Here is a 20,275-nt window from a genome sequence, read left to right on the forward strand (position 1 = left end):
TCTCTACTCTACAGAGGCAATAAGTTTCTTTGTGCTGAAGGTTCTCATCACCTGTTTAATTATTTTCTTAGATCAAATTCCTAGACGTGGAGTATTGTTGATTTGATTCATACTCTGCTGTATCACACCAGAAGCTATACTGATCTTCAGCATGCTTGTCTGCCTCTCTGCTCATTCTTTGCATTAACTAAACAACATCTGTCAATGGCCACTTACTCTGTTTGACTTTCTCAAGTTGTCCCTTGGTTACTTCCTTGGCAATAGCAGTATCCTGTGATGAGGTCAGAAGTCTCATGTTTACCAAAGAGGTGGGGCTTGTGAGCAGCTGAGTGAACATGGATCACATCCCTGACCCCAGTGCTGCTGCTACCTTCATGAAAGCAGCCCTTTATTCTAGCACACGAACAGAAATAAAAATGGTCTCTGAGCTGACAAACGGGGTCCCAATGAATACTATGCCAGATTCTAGACATCATACAAACCTCATACAGGCCTATAAAAGTACAGACTAAAATATGTTATTTGGCATCCTGAATAGCAAAACAACGTGATTTCAAATGAAAATAGTTTAACTGGCTCCCACCTGGGATTTAAATGTCTAAATGCAATAAATGAGTTTCGGTTCGTAATCAACTCCGTGGCAGTAATTTCTAGCACAGCTGATAGATTAAAAATTTATGGTTAGTTTTTTAACAAGTAATGACTTCATCATTGAAGGTTTTCAAAGTACTATTTGATGTTTCACTGTAGTTTATCATCACAAATTAGAATCTTGGGCTATGTTAGGATCTGATATTTGAAGAAATGTGTTTTGCAATGTCTCCAAATAAGAAAAAGAAAGATTTTATTTTCAGGTTATTTACATTATATCCTCATTCCAGTTCAGCTTTACTTTATTGGCAAGGACTGTCAGTACTATTATTGTCAAATCCCTCATATTAGTATTACAGGGACTTGACAAATTACTTATCCTTTATGTTAAAAATTCTTTATAAAACCTTATACTAATTTTATAAATAACAAAGCAATATTACATTATGGTGATTCTGCAATTCATAAGGAAATAGGCTTAAATATTAGCTGGAATGAGCTGTAGAGGAAAACTTACCTAGTTGTATATTTGTTGACTAAAAAAGAGGGTTGTGACATATTTGATAGGTTAACAAAGTAAGTTGTTGAGTATGTGTGTGTGAGAGAGATTGATGTTTGAAACAGTTTAGGCACAGTACTGTCTGACAAAGTAGAAATGCTTTGTGCATGTAAAGTTATAATTTTGTATCATTTCTGATTGCAGGCTGTATGCTTTGGGTTCTGGGTGTTTATTTTTAGGCCTCAGGAATTTGGAGAGTAAATGGTGCTTTTTTCTGTGAACAGGTTTCCTTATGATTGGTTATTTTGATTTAGAAAAATTCTCAGCCTAGAATTTTAAAAAAGGGAGTGCACCCTACGTTTTTGAGGGTTTTTTTTTTTTTTTGACATACCCCAGAAACCTCTCCCCGTCCTCCCAATCTTATAAATGACTCAGTCTGTTTGGCATAGATAGCTTTAAGGATAATCATTGGCTTCCTGTTCTTGTGAGCACAATACATATCAGGATGCACCAGCACCACCCAGTGGCCTTGAACTAATTCAACAGTTCCTTGGAAATAAATCAGATCCAGAAGTTCAGGGCCTCTCTCTCAATTGTGAATTGTATACACATGCATGAAAGCATCAGGATTCAACTTCCCACAGAATTGAATCTGTTGTAAGTAGTTCTGATTATACTTTGTTAACCTTCTTTATGAAAGATCAGGCTATTTATAGGGCAAGAAAATGGAGTTTGGAATGTTAAGGACCCTTGGCTTTTTTTGGCAAATCTGTAGCAATACATATACTTGTCAGTAGTGAACTAACATCCTGTTTTTGAAGGTTAAGTAGGAATTTATAAAAGCTAAAGAAACGTTATTGCAATGAGTGACACAAATTATTCTAAGAGGCATGTAGAGAGTCTAAGGAGTCCACGCAGAATTTAGTTTCTGTATATGCTAAACACACCTTTCTATACTACTTCCTGGATGATAAAGATTCTCTCCTCCCAGTAGGGAATAGAATTTCCCTTTTTCTAGATGTATAGCAAACAAATTTTTTGTTCCTTGTAGTTGCTGATTATTATACACATTATAGAAATAATACTTGCTGACTGGAGAAGATTGGAAAAATGCAGAAAAGTAGAAATTAACAGCAAGGGGAAAATATAGTTCATAGTCCCTTCACTAAACACAATCACTGCTACCGTATTATTTCGTACACATCTACCCTTAGCACCAACTCTGGAGGTAGATTTGCCTTGCTTTAAATCTCAACTGGGCCATTTAGTAGCCGTGATTTGGACAAGTTACTTAGTCTCCTTGGTGCCCTGGTTTCCTCATCTCTAGGATGGGGATAATGAATAGTTTGGCTGCATAGGTCTGTTATGAGGCTTAAGCAACTAATACCAGTGAAGCTTTCAGAATAGTGCCTGTATATCGTAAACACCGTGTTAGCTGTTACTTTCCCATTCCTCTATTTCCTCCAACTCCTTCTTACTGTTATTAGATTTTTTTCTTTTGTAGTTTCTGTCTTTAATAGCTAAAACTGTACAAATAAAATTTTATACCATTAAAAATTATATTGTAGGATTATTCATTCATAAGTGTGATTTTTAAAGACTGGGAAATACTATTGTCTTAGTGTTACTATTTAGCCTAGTACAATGAAGACAGAATATGTATATGTGGATTTTTATTAACATGCAAAATTAAAAGGAAAAAAATTTAAAAGGCAAACATAAAGGTTTGTTTTCTCTTCTAAAAATAAATAACATGATGTATTTTTTTAAATTTATTTATTTTTGGCTGTGTTGGGTCTTCATTGCTGCGCGTGGGCTTTCTCTAGTTGCAGTGAGCGGGGGCCACTCTTCATTGCAGTGCATGGGCTTCTCATTGTGGTGGCTTCTCTTGTTGCAGAGCACGTGCTCTAGGTGCCTGGGCTTCAGTAGTTGCAGCACGTGGGCTCAAGAGCACAGGCTCAGTAGTTGTGTCACATGGGCTTAGCTGCTCCACGGCACGTGGGATCTTCCCGGACCAGGGCTTGAACCCATGTCCCCTGCACTGGCAGGCGGATTCTTAACCACTGTGCCACCAGGGAAGCTCCTAACATGATGTATTTTGGAATTCTAAATTTCTGATTTCATTTTCATTTTGGCTAGTAAATACAGTTATTTTTTCCCTCATTGAACACCACATATGCATCTATATACAGGGTGTGGTAAGTGCTGGGGATATAATGATGAATAAGGTACTTTCCTGAATAAATTTGAAGTTTGAGGTACTCAAAGTGATGAAGAGGGAACACTGGGAAGGGCAACTACCTCTGCCTGAGAAAGTTGAAATTTGAGCTCGTGTTGACAGATAAATAGGAATTTGCTGGGAAGGAAGGATATGGAATAAAAGTATTCGAGACAGAAGAGTCAGAGTGAACAACTTTAGGAGTTGTGGATTGTCCACAAAGCATTGGAGTAGTGTCCATAAAGAAGTGGTGTGTGTGTGTGTGTGTGTGTGTGTGTGTGTGTGTGTGTGTGTGTGTGTTGGAGGCAGGATGGGAAATCATACTGACAGTGCTGCTCGGGCCTGGAAATGAAACTCAAGTTTATCGTTTATCCAGTAGAAGTAAGTAGTAATGAGTAGAACAAGAAAAAGTGCTGCTGCAGAAGGCAGGCAGATGGATTGTAAAAGTAGATGGTTCCTCGTGTCCAGTGATGGAGGACAGGTGAGAGGACTGAAAACCAGACAAGTGAGAGGACAAGTGTATGACTGAAAATCATACAACCAGGGCAGTCGTGTGATTTAGCGGCCACCAGTGACCTTAGTGAAAAGCAGTTTGATGTTCAGGAGTGAATGGGGAGAAAGCAATTTGAGACAGTGACTGCAGACTCTTCTTCCAGTAAGTTTGTTGGGAAAAGGCAGTAAATGAGAGCAAAAGCAAGAAAAGCAACTATGGGGCGTGAAGTATCTTCATGATGGGAGACTGGAGTATTTCTGTAGAGCAAGAAGTCTGATTGGTAGTTTAAGATGGCATATGATATTTACTTCACCTACTGTTCTGAAATTAAGAATCTCTAAAATACAAATCAAAACTCACACTGGTCAGAATGGCCATCATTAAAATGTCTACAAATAACAAATGCTGGACAGGGTGTGGAGAAAAGGGAACCCTCCTACAGGGGGAATGTAAATTAGTGCAGCCACTATGGAAAACAGATGAAGGTTCCTCAAAAAACTAAAAATAGAGTTGCCATATGATCCAACAATCCCACTCCTGGGCATGTATCTGGACAAAACTATAATTCAAAAAGATACATGCACCCCTATGTTCACAGCAGCACTATTTACAATAGCCAAGACATGGAAACAACCTAAATGTCCAATGACAGATGAATGGATAAAGAACATGTGGTGTGTGTGTATATATATATATATATATATATGTATATATATAATGGAATACTACTCAGCCATAATAAAAAAGAATGAAATAATGCCATTTGCAGCAACATGGATGGACCTAGAGATTAGCGTACTAAGTCAGAAAGAGAAAGACAAACACCATCTGATATCACTTACATGTGGAATCTAAAATATGATGATACAAATGAACTTATCTATGAAACAGAAACAGTCTCAAAGACATAAGAGAACAGACTTGTGGTTGCCAAGGGGGAGGGATTGGGAATTTGGGATTAGCACATGCAAACTATTATATGTAGAATGGATAAACAACAAGGCCCTACCGTATAGCCCAGGGAACTCTATTCAATATCCTGTGATAAACTGTAAAGGAAAAGAATATTAAAAAATTTAAAAAAAGAATGTCTTTCTATATTTATTTGTCTATGTCTTAGACTGGAACACAAAACTTTAGTCTGAAGATAGATGAAAAGCACATCTTGGACTTGGTTCAAGGCTTTTATTTTGGTGTACCACAAAAGCAGTTAATAAGCAGTGCTAAGGATATAAATGAGGTAAGGATGCAGGTAGGTGAATTCAGCTGCCCACTTCTGCTTGTTTGTGTATCACAAAAATTTTGGTGGCCTCAATACCTCTAGCAACTGAAATGCCAGAAAAGCATAGTATTGTGGGCTTAGAAAACAACGACGAATAAAAAAACCCCACATATGTCAGTATCTAGAAGTAACTTACTCAAGGTGAAAATTCTGTTTTTAAGGAAGCCACATCATCTAAGCCTAATGTCTAGGTCCTGGGTCTTGAAACTCTGCTGTGTCTGCTCCGGGGCAGTCTTGCTTTACATTTATCTTCATCTAGGGTCTTTTCATGGCAACACTTGGCAGGCCTAGAACACACGAGGCAAGGTAAAAGACACAAGGCAAGGTTTCTTTCCTTCACTCTTGTGGTTCTAATACAGAGGTTCATGAAACACAGGTATAATGAGCATTCCATTAATTTTCCTCTGCAGTCCAGGAACTTCTGTGTTTTTTTAAAAGGCAATGTAAGCTTAAGAGATGTTTTCAACCCAACAGCTTCATTCAACTCAGCTAATTCTCTTGAGTTCCTTTTCTACGAACATCTACACAAAAACAACCTATTTTCAATGGTGGCAAAGGGTGTTATCTTCAGGAAATTCTGTCAGGGTGAGCCCAGATAAAATCTCCAGATTTGCTGCACTCATGAAATTTTTACTCAGGGTGACTTCCTTGAGATGTATTATTAAAGATGTGTATATTTCATATCTAATATGCAGGGCAGAGCAACATGAAGACTTCAGAGACTGCTTATAATATTCCATGTGGATTTGAGATTTTTGCTGCATTCATAAATATGGAAAAAAGTATCTACGTAACAAGACAAATCAGTAAATCTCTGAAATAGTGTTTACATCTAGAGAGATACAATCACTTTTTCTTTGTTTTTGTTTTTGCAGTACACGGGCCTCTCGCCGCTGTGGCCTCTCCCGTTGCGGAGCACAGGCTCCGGACGCGCAGGCTCAGCGGCCATGGCTCACGGGCCCAGCCGCTCCGCGGCATGTGGGATCTTCCTGGACCGGGACACGAACCCGTGTCCCCTGCATCGGCAGGTGGACTCTCAACCACTGCGCCACCAGGGAAGCCCCAATCACTTTTTTTAAAAACCATCTGTCAAATGTCACTTGATATCTTCAGCATGTTTTAGTAAATCCTGACATACTTTATGGTCTTCTAATTTCAAATTTGTTGCTTCAATTTCATAATGTCCTGTGAACCCTGTGGAGGTTGTAAGATCACAGCAGTACATTTTCTTAATCTCTTGAAACACCTCTTTTATCAGATAAGATTTTCTCAGGGTATCAGTCTTTTACAGTAGATGGTAGATATAAATTATGGCTATCAATGAGAGGCAATTATTTGGGTGCCTCTGAAGTCAGGCATGTTACATAAATTTGTGTTTCAGGCAAAAAAGTGATGAAAAATCCTTTCCTGATTTTATATGTTTAGGTCCTGGAGCATAAGTTTGAATCTCATTTTGTCTATGCTAGACTAAGAATATTGCTACAAGATAATACAGAAGTCAGTGGCTTCAATGTTTTATTCCTAAATATATGAAGCAAAACTGCAGTTTAGGAATAATCTGGCACACTGTCAGGTAACACTACTAACTCAAAACTTGGATAAGCTAAGTAAGTACTTTAGCATGAAATGTATTTTCTGTATTTTTCATGGAACTGTGTCCTTACTTTTAATAAACACAAAACTGAAACAAACTTTAACAAATATGGTATGATATCACTTATATGTGGAATCTAAAAAATGATACAAATGAACATATTTACAAAACAGAAATAGACTCACAGACATAGAAAACAAACTTACAGTTACCAAAAGGGAAAGGAGGTGGGGATAAATTAGAAGTTTAGGATTAACATATACACATTACTATATATAAAATAAACAAAAAGGACCTACTATATAGCACAGGGAACTATATTCAATATTTTGTAATAACCTATAATGGAAAAAATCTGAAAAAAAATGTGTAACTGAATCACTTTGCTGTATACCCGAAACATTATAAATCAATTATACCTCAATAAAAAAACTAAAACAAACTTTAGTATTTTGTTTTAACTATCAGTATAAACATTTTTTTCAGCTTTACACTTATTAGCCTCTTAATTTCAATATATATATGTCTACATATCTATATATATCTATGTGTGTCTATTTACAACTTTAGCCATTAGGTAATTTTTTGTAACTTTGGTCTGATTACAAGGTGAGGTCCTAATCACAAGACAATGTGATAAGAGCAGAAGGTAGGGCTAAGACCTTACAAAATAACATTTGATGCTTGAACCGCAAGAGTGTGAACTCTTAGGGTCCACTTATACTTGGATATTTTTTCAGTAGTAAATACTACAGTACCGTACGATCTGAGATTGGTTGAATCTGAGACTCGCAACTGCAGGTATGGAGGGCCAGCTATAAGTAATATGCGGATTTTTAACTGCATGGTGGGTGGGTACCCCTAACACCTGTGTTGTTCAAGGGTTAACTGTAGTCTGATTCTTGTTCATTTCTGCTAATAATGAGTTCAAAAATGCTTGATTTTGATCAGAAATTTGAAAATGATGACAACTAGAATTTCCGAGCATATCTTAAACCACATAAAAATTACCAGTGACAAAGAAAGTAGGCTTATATTAAATAGTGTTAATTTTGAAGACATTTCAAACTTCCATGAAGGATAACCTTACAAGTGAAGTGTTCAATGTAGAAACCAGTACAAATTTTGGTTAGCTTGTTCAGAAACAAAATATTCTAAGAATGTTCTGAATATTATTTTCAATATTAAAGTGAAGATAATTTTTATAGTTGTTTGAGGTGCTGTAATATGTCTACTGATACTCCCAGCTGTTTTACCAAACTGGCTGTCTGTTCTAAAATCCAAGTGAGGCTTGGGTTTTCGGAATGTGCATGCTCCTGTGTTCTACAATATTTTAAAGATGAACAATCTACCCCACTAAGATTCTTGCTACAGTTTTTGTTAAATTCAGCATTATTTTCATAGAATCTTTCATCTTTAGCTTCATCAATCTTTTCCTCAGCTGGAGCTATATGACAAAGGTCCATATCCTGAATGGAGTCCAATAAATCTACAACATGGGGCTGTGGAGTGATTGATTTCAGATGTCTGAGCACATACTCTTCACACTGGCCAACTGCATCCAGAAGATTATTTATTTTACTGATCAAAGCCGAACTACTATCATGAAGGTGACACCAGGAGAGCAAAGCACTGAACAAAAATATAAGCAAGAGTTAAATAGAAAAAAATTAAACAAAGGCTTTTAGAATTTTTGATGCTAAGGCTTACATGTTTCTTTTCCAGATAACACCATGCAAAAATTATTAATAACAGTAATGCAAGTCAAAATCAGGAAAGTAATGATGGTAAAACAGGATTAAAAATATAAGGACAGTATCTTTCAATAGGAATTAAACAATTGGACTTAATCATATAAACTGTTTATAATTCATAACCCCTCCTTCACAGCTCTACATCCACTCTTCCTGATTTTAGATTTTTCCCCTTATGACTGTGTAGCTTCTGTTGAAGAAGGATACAACTAACAGAAAGATCTGAAAAATTAGTTTCTCCTTTAAGGACATCAACCACCTTTTAAACTAGGGACTCTCAATCTTGGATGCACGTCAGAATCACCTGGGAAACTTTTAAACTTATCAAGACTCAGGTCACACCTGAGACCAATTAAATCAGAATCTCTGGGGGTATTATTTTTTTAAAGCTTCCCAGCTGTAACAAGCTGCTACCAAGGTTGAAAACCACTGTTCTAACCATATAGCTACTTGCCATCAAAACCGAAGGTTAGGGGGGAAAAAAAAGTTTTGAGACAACTTCACCTTTCCAATTTTGTGACAGAGTAGACACTTTGCTGAGCTGACTAATAATTTTATTGAAGAAGGTTAGATTTCTTTTAGCCCTAATAATTATTTTTCTTTAATTTTTTAGTATAGACAACTGTATTTTTTGACATTTCAGATCATTCACGTCATGAAATAATGGTTGTTATGAAAATTAATGTTTTAAAAAATGTGTAAGATTTAGCAGTAAGCTTTCTAAGCTTATAAAAGATTAACTTGATGTGACAATAAACATGTGATCATTTTCCTACTTTAGTATAGTATAAATGCTGATTCCCAACAGCTGAATTTTAGAAAACCTCAATGTAATGAATTTTTCCTTTGTTTTGACAACTTTTGTTTTATACCTTTTAAAAATCAATGATTCCTTGAAGCATTTTGTTTTTCTCTATAGAGGGCAGTTGAAAAGGTATAAAGCATCAAAGAGGACAAGCCTGCCATGCTCCTAGCTCCATGTGCCATTTGATCACTTGGTTCTGATACATGCCATTATTGCTATGGAATCTTGACAGGTATTCAAAATTTAGGACTAAAGTAAATGGAATCATTTTTCTGTTACCAGCTATAATTTTCATCATGTACTTCTAGTCTAGACGTCTGTTTTATTGTGTTCTGCTACATGTGGAAGACTAAAAGCTTTATTCAAAACCTGAAGTTCTTTTTAATTACTTTGAGATACAGATTGGTGGTAGTTCAGGTAGCAAAAAATAGACACTTCCTATCATTTCTTTGCAGTAAAAGACAACACCTGGCTCACATATTAAAGTGGATGAACTTTCGACTTTTTGAAGGCGATTTTATTCCATGCTCTGAAGCACTCTTGTGGATTTAACAATAGGAAAAGCACTTCACTTTAAACGCTTTATTTTTACATACTACTTTAATAAAAATCCTCCAGTAGTACTGAGGTTAAAATAATTCAGCATTTAAGTTTTAAAAATTACCTCAATGTTCCTCTGAGTTGTCCATAGTTCATAATGACTTCTGCACCTTCCTTATAACCTTGATTGAAACCTTGTTGAAGAGTAACTGCTTTGCCAGCTTCTATTCCATCTCTATAGCCTTCCTAAAAATAAGAAAGTAATGAAGAATTACAGTTGTAACTAACATCAAGTAAACCACTGTAGGTTTTTCTAGAAAGTCATAGAACCAGTTTGGAAGACTGATGAAACAGGCCTCTACTGGGTTATTTAACAACACGGTTCTAGAACATATGGCATAACCACACAACCAAAGTAGACTACGCTTCTCATAAAAGTTTATTATTGGTTTATCCCATTTTTGAAGTCTAGACTTATTGGGCACATTTTAAAAAATTTTTATTTATTTTTGGCTGCGTTGGGTCTTCGTTGCTGCGCGCGGGCTTTCTCTAGTTGCGGTACGCAGGCTTCTCACCGCGGTGGCTTCTCTTGTTACGGAACACGGGCTCTAGGCACGCGGGCTTCAGTAGTTGTGGCTCGCGGGCTTGGTTGCTCCGCAGCGTGTGGGATCTTCCCGGGACCAGGGACGGAACCCCTGTCCCCTGAGTTGACAGGCGGATTCTCAACCACGGCGTTGGGCACATTTTAAAATACTGACTCTATACAGTTTTACAAAACGCTGTGTTAGCAGTTGCTCCACAGAGAGGAAACATGGGGAATTACGTGTTTGATCCCCTTAGCAACTGGACTGGCGTAGGTGGGTGACGCAGGGCAGTAAGGTCTTGGAACGGAAGTAGGGAAAGAGGAAACTGGTTTAGCAAAAGGACCATGAGAGGTCTGGTTTGAGAAATTTTGCTTGATACCTAAATTCAAGTAAAATGCAAATCCTCTGTGGGCAGGATTTTTTTGTCCGGCCCCAGCACTCAAAAGATGCTCGGTACTGACTGGCCTCGCCTCAGCCTTCTGTAAAGCATTTCTGACACTGACAACATGGTTGTTATGCTAAACAAGTACTATTTTACTGAAGCATTAAACAAGCGCAGTTTTAGTGAATGGTTGCCACGGATACTAGCCGGAATGGACCTCACCCTTCGGTCCTCCCCCTGAACTAGGCGCTGAAGGCTCCACCTGGAAACTGGGGGTGTGGTATAAAGCCGAGTCTCAATAGTGAGACAACTGAGAGATGGATAATTGACACCCGACAAACTAAAAAAACAAAACCCAACATGAATACTCCCTTACCTAGCCATCAGGATTCCACGTTAGCTTTGTCTTACTGCCCTTCGACAACATTTTTTTTTTTTTTTTTTTGCGGTACGCGGGCCTCTCACTGCTGTGGCCTCTCCCGTTGCGGAGCACAGCCTCCGGACGCGCAGGCTCAGCGGCCATGGCTCACGGGCCCCGCCGCTCCGCGGCATGTGGGATCTTCCCGGACCGGGGCACGAACCCGTGTCCCCTGCATCGGCAGGCGGACCCCCAACCACTGCGCCACCAGGGAAGCCCTCGACAACATTCTTAAGTGCACTTTTTCCAGCTGTCCTGATTACCACCACTCCTAACTTTAGGCTCCCGAGCTCTTCAATCAACCCATGTCAAGTGCGTACATGTCCTCTGACAGCCGTAATTAGACACATACAGTCAGTGTATACGTTTCTCCCCCATCCCCTTCCCTCTGGTCCTCATCAAACTCAAATCTCTTCAAAGCCTAAGACAAAGTTTATTTTGTTCGCCGCCCCCCCAGTGTCCAACGCGCCCCGCGGGCGCTCTAGGAACGCGTCCTGTGGTGTCGCGCGCTTTCAAGTAACCCATTGGGAAACCCTAGCAGGACGCGGGCAGGACTGCATAATGAGGGGGTAGGGAGGGCAGCGCCGGGTCGGGCCCGGACCACTCGGCCCTCTCCTCTCGGGTCCCCGCCTCTTCACAACGTCGTGCGCCTCTCCTCACAACCCGGTACAGCAAGGGACGCCCACCCCCTCCACGCAGCTTTACTTTGACTCGTCTCTGCATGTGGTTCCGCCATTCCCGCTGCACCAGGACCGACTCGTCAGCTTCCTCGTCAAAAACGTCCCTCTCCTCTCCAGGACCCTGGACCAAGGAAGCGGCTCGTAACCACGACATCACTGAGGAAACCTCCGAAGCGCCGGCGCCGGAAATGCCGGCAATTCCTTCCGGTCCGCGGGGCGGGGCGAAGACTGAGGAGGGTGGGTTGCCTCGCGGGATGCGTGCGCGTGCGCGTTGAAGTGCGCGTGGGTGTGCGCGGTGTTTCGCTGTTGGGGGGACGTCCCGGGAGGGTTTTGAATCCCGGTAGGGTCTTGCCTCCCGCCCGAACCTTTTTGCTACCTGGTGTTGTGGCAGCTGTCTCACTTGACTCGAAGTGTGGGCGTGCACTTATTGTGGGCGAGGCAGATTCCTCCCAAGTGGGGCTTGTCCGACCTTGACCTCTGCAGAAGGCGGTGCCTACCCTCAGAGAAACCCTGTCCCTTCCCACCAAGGTCTCTACAGGGGTCGGGTTTTGGAGACGGGCGCATTGGCAAAACCTTTCAAGGTAGTTCTTTTGAGGGATTCTGTCTTAAAATCCCCCTCAGGGCTTCTCTGGTGGTGCAGTGGTTAAGAATCCGCCTGCCATTGCAGGGGACACCGGCTCGAGACCTGGTCTGGGAAGATCCCACATGCCTCAGCGCAGTTAAGCCCACGTGTCACAACTACTGAGCCTGCGCTCTAGACCCCAAGAGCCACAACTACTGAGCCTGCGCGCCGCAACTTCTGAAGCTTGTGCACCCAAAGCTAGTGCTCCTCAACAAGAGAAGCCACCGTGATGAGAAGCCTACGCACAGCAACGAAGAGCCGCAACTAGAGAAAGCCCGCGTGCAGCAACAAAGACCCAACTCAGCCAAAAATAAATAAATTTATTTAAAAAATAAATAAATAAAATCCCCCTCAGTACATTTAAAGGTTTGGACAGCCCAACTTTTTTTTTTTCTTTCGGTACGCGGGCCTCTCACTGTTGTGGCCTCTCCCGTTGCGGAGCACAGGCTCCGGACGCGCTGGCTCAGCGGCCATGACTCACAGGCCCAGCCGCTCCGCAGCATGTGGGATCTTCCCGGACCGGGGCACGAACCCGTGTCCCCTGCATCGGCAGGCGGACCCTCAACCACTGCGCCACCAGGGAAGCCCCAGCCCAACTTTTTAAATTGTAGGAATGTGGAATGAAGTACAATAAGATCAAAAGTTAGATACTGTGGTCATTTTGAGATCAATAAATAAAGAGTGCATTTATAAAACGAATTGTATTTCTCATTGATTCACAGTATCTTGTGCTGACTCCAGTTCCTTCTCAAATAACAGAAAAGGCTATTCGTGAGGACGGGGACTTGTTTATCTGTATGTGCTCAGCACCAGCACTGTTATGACCCATAGTAGACGTTGAAACATGTTAGTGAATGAATGGACACCAGCAGTATTCCTGTTTTGCCCTTTGCGTGCTCATGTGGTAATGATGACTTATTTAGCTAACATATTTTCTTGAATAACTACCTTGTGCCAGGCACCATTACAGGTTTTTGGGATACATCAGTGAACAACACAGACAAAAGTCCCAGTTCTTGGGCTTGACATTCATGTAGAGTTGACAGAGGATAAACAATAAGCACTATATAAGTAAATTATACAGTTTTTTACAAGATCATAATAATGCTATGAAAAAAATTTTAAAGCAAGCAAAGTAAAGAGAGCTATATGAGTATGTGTGTGAGTGAGAGCGGTCGGGTGGTACAGGTTATAATTTTAAGTATCCAGAGAGAACTTTTTTGTATATATATTTTTAATATATGAAAAAAATATATGATATATTTGGTAGGTTCATGGAATATGTATAAAAACATTGTATACTTTGCCACAAAAAATACCTTAATAAACTAAAAAGAATAAAGATTTTTACAGGTCATATTCTCTGATCATAATACAACAAAATTGGTAATGAATAATAAAAATGACCCCAATAATTTTAACTGTAATTTAAATATAATATTGGACATTATAAGCACCTTCCTAAATAACATTTGGATCAAAAAGGAAATAAAAATTAAAACAACATATTCAACAAACAATTGAAATCAGATACTTCCTACCAAAATAACTTGGGAACAAATGAAAGCTACCCTATGAGGCAATTCTGTAGGCTTTGGTGTCTTTATTATTAAAGAAGAAAGAAAAAAGAGACAAAATTATTATACATCTTAATTAGAAGCAAAATGGTAGTAAGGGAAGCAATAAAGAAAACAATCGAAATTAATAAAATAGAAAAAACCCTCAAACCTCATAAGTAAATCCAAAAGCTGGTTCTTTGGAAATACCAATAAAACAGACAATCCTTTTTTGACCCTGATTAAAGAAAAAGAGAACAAAATTATACAAGATAGAAATGAGAAAGAAGGTAATAATAGAGAAAAAATTCAAATATTATAAATCACTAACTAAAACTCAAGAGTAACACATTTGAAAACTTAGCTGATATGAGTAACTTCCTAATAAAATTGATCCAACAAGTAGAAAACCTGAAGAAACTAATTACCATAGAAAAATTGGAGATTAAATATCTACTATAAAAAATAGCATGGAGACTTGACAATTTCACAGTTAAATGCTTGAAATCCTTTTTAATCTTTAAAGAATGATGGATAATTAAATGTTATTTTTTACTCTTCTAGGGCACAGAAAAAGATAGAAAGTCACTAAATCATTTCATGAAACAGCTTTACTGTTACCTGCTAAAGCTAATATGAAAAAACCTCAAAGTTCAAGTTAGCTTATGAATACGTATTCAAAAGAGAATTCAGTACCTTATCAAAGGAATAACTCAAGAGGTTTTATTTCATGAAAGCAAACTGTGCAATATTAGGAAATCCGAGAAAATCCATATGTTGTACTAATAAAAGTGGAAAAGTCATTTGAAAAATTAAAAAAATCAATCTTAGCAAAACAAAATAGAAAGAAATTACAAATTGATAAGGACTTTATAAAAAAGTCCAACAGCAAGTACTATTCTAAACACTGAGATATTAAGCTATTTCCTTTAAAGTAGGGAAAAGAGAAGACATCTGGTGATCACCATGATTATTCAAGATTCTTTTGGAGACTAGTGAATGCAAGAGGGAAGTAATCTGTATAAATGTTGGATAATAAGAGATGAAGTTATTTATTTATTTGCTGTTGATGTGATTGTATGCCTAGAAATATCCAAAGGATTTTGGTTAAAAACAACTGAATAAGGGAATTTGATAAGGTCTCTGGATATAAGAAACATAAACAGACCAATAGTCTCTTTATTTTCTAACAGTAACCATCTAGAAATGTAGATGAGATAAATATTCCACTTGCAATACCAACGAATACTATTAGATATAGTCTTTATATATTCAGTATTCGGTATTTATTTAGTATAGTATTTATAAATGTTGGGAATACATTTTAAAAACTCAATTTTATTGAGGTATAATTTACATGTGGTAATATGCATACATTTTGAGTGTGCAGTTTGATGAGTTTTGACAAACATATATACCTGTATAACCATCACCCAATCAAGATATAGAAATTTCCATCACCCTAGAAAATTCCCTCATACTTCTTTGCAGTCAATCATCAATGCCTCACAGAGGCAACCCCAATCTAATTTCTATCACTCAAGATTAGTTTTGCCAGTTTTAGAACTTCATAAAAATGGGATCACATATGTCCTTTTATGTATTTGGCTTCTTTGACTCAAAATAACGTTTTTGAGATTCATTCATGTGATTGCATGTACCATGCAAAGAACAAAGGTTTGTTCTTTGTTTTTGCTAAGTGCTCTTTTCATTGTATGGATATAGCATGGTTTGTCCATTCACTTGTTGTTGGACATTTGGACTGGCTGTCGTGAATAAAGCTGCTATGAACATCCTTGTACGGGCCATTTTGTGTACACATGTTTTCTCTAGGGTAAATATCTAGAGGTGGAATTGTTGAGCCAGGTGGTAAGTATAAATTTAACTTTATAAGAGACTGCCAACCTGTTTTCCAAAGTGATTGTACCACTTTACACCTCCACCAGCATCGTATACGAGTGTCAGTTGCCCTACATCTTGTTGTTCCTCACTTGGAAAGAACTGTCAGTCTTATTTTTTTTTAATCTTTAAAAAAATTAACCTAAAAAAACTGTAAAATTAAAAAAATTATAGTTGATTTACAATGTTGTGTTAGTTTTAGGTGTACAGCAAAGTGATTCCATTTTATATATATATATATATATATATATATACACATATATATGTATGTATATATATTGTTTTTTAGATTTTTTTCCATTATAGTTTATTATAAGTACGTCCATAAAGCTCATAACTTAAAGCCCCATCCTGACAACAGATGGGCACCAAGGCAATTGCTACAGCTTATTCTTTTATCCTTACTTTCATTTAATAGATATTTGTTGAGTGCCCAGTGAGACGGGGCCACAATACCCAGCAGTGTAAACAACAGAGTTGCTTTCACCAAGCATTCATCCTTAAGTTACCTGAATGGCGTTTGCATTCTGTGAAAGGCCTCTCCACGTTGCCTACGTCATCCTTGGCACATAACTTTTTTCACAGAAAGCAGCTCGATGCCCCAAGAGCAACTATCCGCATAATCGGCAGGTTAATCAGCAGGTGAGCTCAGGTGTTTGCTGACTTGTGGAATCTTGTCGTGGGGACAATGTGCCAGTATTGCTCTGGACTCATCACTGAAGAATGGCACTCTACTTGCGTCCATGACCAGACTTGCGGCTTATACCTCAGCAATTTATTTAAATTATAACCCCCTCCAGTGCCCTTCAGTGGCCTCATCTGGGTTGTGCTGGCCCCCAGTGGGCAGGATGGGCATGAGGTGGGTGGCCAAGGATGCTGTGTCTGCACGGCTGCTGGAGGCACTGAGTGAGTCTGGGGCCAGCCTCCTGCTGTCTGCTGGGGCTGAGGCAGGAGGTACCACGGTTCAGCAGTGACCTAATTCTCTCCACAGGCAGCCTGAATGAGTAGGCGGAGCCTGTGTCAGTCCCTGGCCCAGCAGGCCTGGGCAGCTGCTATCTGATCCCAAGAAGGGGAGGAACATGGGCCCTGCCCTAGGCATGACACAGCCTCCCAGCTGGGGCAGGGCCCGCAGCACCTCGGGGCAGCTCAGGTTTGGCTAAGTTGTGGTGAGGAAGCTTCCTTTCCCCTCCCAGTCTGGGGTTTAACCCGACCCCAGGGTTGTTCTCTGACACACACTCACACACACACACACACACACACACACACACACACACACACATGCACCTCTCTCCTCCTCCCACAGTTTAGCATGAATCTTTGCTTCTTATTTTCTTGATTTGTCTTTGTTGATGTTTTTATTTGGGGGCTGGCTGAACCAAAGGGTCAGAAATCTGCCTTTGCCCACACGACTTGGCATTCTGGTTTTGGTGGTATGCGTAGCTTTGAGTTTTTCTATGCTGGTTTTATTTATATTAAACCCCTGGTTGGTGTACAAACTTGCTCAGTGCTTTACTGAACCAAGACCCTAGCAGATGACTCATCAGGGCCTTCAAGAAGCCCTGCCCATTTCCTGAGATTCAGAATCCAGAGGTGGCTGGCCCTGGTTTAACTGCTTCCATGACATTTCCTTTTGAATATCTCCAAACCTTAAAGTGTAAAGATTTTGTCCACACAGACAGACACACGTATACTCCTGCTGCAGGTTGTCACACTCACTGAGACACTTTCAGCTCAGCTGTTTGTGGACAAGGCATTGTGCATCCATGGCCATCCATCCATCCATCCATCCACTCTTTCGTTCGTCCATCTGTCCATCCATGACAAGACAGCAGCAAGTTCTGACATGGTTCAGGCTCCAGGGTTCACAGCAGTGAGGGCTGGGCTTCCAGTGGCCTCAGGATGCAGGCCTTAGCCCTCACCCAAGGGCCTCCGCAGATAATAACATCCCTTTCTGAGGCAACAGGAGCCAGGGCCAAGTGGGTTATGAAAGTTTGAGTCTTTAACCCCAACTGGACGGGGGAACCTAAACCTTAGCCTGTGACTATCCTGAGATGGGCAAAAAGAAAAAAAAAAAGACAAATCAAGCCTACAGATAACACTGAAACAGGAAAGAGTAAGAGTTCATGTCTGTGCTGGAGGTTCATATAGAGGGACAGGAAAGAGGGAAAGAGAAAGGGGAACATGGCGCACACACTCAGGAGTGCTGTCGAGGGCCTGGGGTACAGTGCTGACTCCTAGGGCAGTGAGGAGTATGGCTGTGGCCCATCCTAGGGGGCTGTAGCTTTCTCTCAGCCTCATACATACAAACAAAGCCCCTAGAAAAAAGGGGGCTTTTCTGGATACAGGAAGACAAGGGGTTAACCCAAACAATAAAGAAAAAAAACCCAAAAAGGCTCCTGCTAGATACTCTATTAAGTAGAGTTCCCTGTGCTATACAGTAGGTCCTTGCTGTTTACCTATTTTACATATAATAGTGTGTATATGTTAATCCCAAACTCCTAATTTATCCTTCTCCCCATTTTCCCCTTTGGTAACCATTAGTTTGTTTTCTATGTGGGTCTATTTCTGTTTTGTATATAAGTTCTTTTGTATCTTTTTTTTTTATTCCACATATAAGTGATATCATATGATACTTGTCTTTGTCTGGCTTACTTCACTTAGTATGATAATCTCTATATCCATCCATGTTGCTGCAAATGGCATTCTTTCATTCTTTTTCATGGCTGAGTAGTATTCCATTGTGTATATGTGTGTGTGTGTGTGTGTGTGTATACATACATATACCATGTCAGTCTTTTGAATATTAGCTATTCTGATACTTGTGTGGTGATACCTTACTGTGGTTTTAATGTTCATTTTCCAGATGATTTATGACATTGAAAATCTTTTCATGTGCTTATTTGTCATTTGCATATTTTAAAAAATGAAGTTTTTGCCCATTGAAAAAAATTGGGTTGGGACTTTCATGGTGGTCGAGTGGTTAAGACTCTGCAATTTTACTTCAGGGGGTACAGGTTTAACCCTTGGTTGGGGAATTAAGATCTCACATGCCATGTGGTGCAGCCAAAATAAATAAACAAATAAATAAAATAAAATAAAATAAAATTGGGTTGTCTTATTTTTGTATTTTAAATTTTCTTTATATTTTCTGGGTATAGGTCTTTTGTCAGATACATGAATTACAAATAAGTTCTTTGCATTAGTTGTATTCATCAGACAGTTGTGGAGATAGGGTTAGGAGTTCATGAAGTTTTTGGGTAGAGAGGGAGCATAATGCCTGCAGAAGATAAAAGGAGGAGAGAGCATGATAGGCACAGAAAGCCTATGTAAAGGGTGCTGATCTGATCCCTTTGATAGGGTAGGAAGGGAGGAGGGAGTGGGGTAGGGCAGAGGGGCCTTCAGATTGGTGTGTAGATCTGGCAAAGTCTTGGCCAACATAAAAGGGGGCTCTGAAACAAAGGGCAAAGAGGCGTCCTGCCTTAGGCACACATGGCCATGCTCAGGGGATGCCCTGAAAGAGTGTGGCCTTGGCTAGAAATCTGAGGGGCACCCTGTAGGTGCTTACAGACAGAGGCTGACAGCTATACTTCTTTGTCAAGACCCTGATGATCTTTCAAGGTCCTTTTGAGTTTGTGATTCTAGTTTTTCCAAAAGAGCTTTCCTTTTTTTTTTTTTTTAAATGAGCTGTAAATAATAACGACATCTCCTGCATACATTTTGGTGTCACAGTGTGAACTTACTCAAAGTATTTAGTAAACTTATCTCGCAGTTCAATATCTCATATAAATACTCTATGATGAGGTCAACCTTTAGGATTCACTCTGTTCTTTTCCTGTTCTTCTGCTTATCGATCATCCCTGTCTTTTCTTTCAAAGCCTCAACAATTCTTTTTTATGTCCTTCTATTTCCCATCTTCTGCTAAGTTTCATCCTGTATCTCAGTCTTCCACACTTTATTTGTGCCTTTTGCAAACTGCTATTTTGTAGTTGGTATAATAAACTCTTAAGAGGGCACAGACCTTTTCTCGATTCCTCTTCGGTTTCTAGCATACTGGCTTTAATCATGAAGTCTGTAGCAACCAGCCAACAGAACTCCGGATTTCTATATGTCAAGGGAAGGGACTTTTCCTTGTCCCTCCTAAACTTTCATATGTTCTCTGAACATCTCTGGTATCCAGTGACTAAGCCTTTGGGCTCTGTCTTTTAATTGCTTATATCAGATGTTCTCTAAGACTGTAAAATATGTATTGGAATAATAAAATTGTTGTTATTGGTGAAAATGATAGGAGAGCATTAAAAATATGGCTTCTAAAGAGAAGGCCTTAGAATAAAGGCAGTAGATAATAGGTAGATCTTGGG

The 20,275-nt window shown here is 39.5% G+C and overlaps 1 protein-coding gene across 1 annotated transcript; it reads right to left on the reverse strand.

The window, feature by feature from the left end:
* Positions 1–4,001: 4,001 nt before the first annotated feature.
* Positions 4,002–12,025, reverse strand: YAE1 (YAE1 maturation factor of ABCE1). The gene is made up of 3 exons (XM_079931665.1): positions 11,866–12,025; positions 9,901–10,022; positions 4,002–8,309 (listed from the first exon to the last, which is right to left on the reverse strand). The coding sequence occupies exons 1-3, from the start codon at positions 11,992–11,994 to the stop codon at positions 7,880–7,882; spliced, it is 681 nt and encodes a 226-aa protein (XP_079787791.1). The 5' UTR covers positions 11,995–12,025; the 3' UTR covers positions 4,002–7,879.
* Positions 12,026–20,275: the final 8,250 nt, after the last annotated feature.

The sequence above is a fragment of the Stenella coeruleoalba genome (assembly GCF_951394435.1).
Source record: "Stenella coeruleoalba genome assembly, chromosome: 9".
Classification (NCBI taxonomy): domain Eukaryota; kingdom Metazoa; phylum Chordata; class Mammalia; order Artiodactyla; family Delphinidae; genus Stenella; species Stenella coeruleoalba.

What these genes read in the sequence shown, in the direction of transcription:
- YAE1 (XM_079931665.1), bottom strand. Translation starts at nt 11,994, where the DNA reads ATGTCGTGGTTACGAGCCGCTTCCTTGGTCCAGGGTCCTGGAGAGGAG. An exon ending in ACATGCAGAGACGAGTCAAA is followed by an intron (nt 10,023 to 11,865) that starts GTAAAGCTGCGT and finishes TCTTATTTTTAG; the next exon opens with GAAGGCTATAGAGATGGAAT. An exon ending in CAACTCAGAGGAACATTGAG is followed by an intron (nt 8,310 to 9,900) that starts GTAATTTTTAAA and finishes ATTTTTGTTCAG; the next exon opens with TGCTTTGCTCTCCTGGTGTC.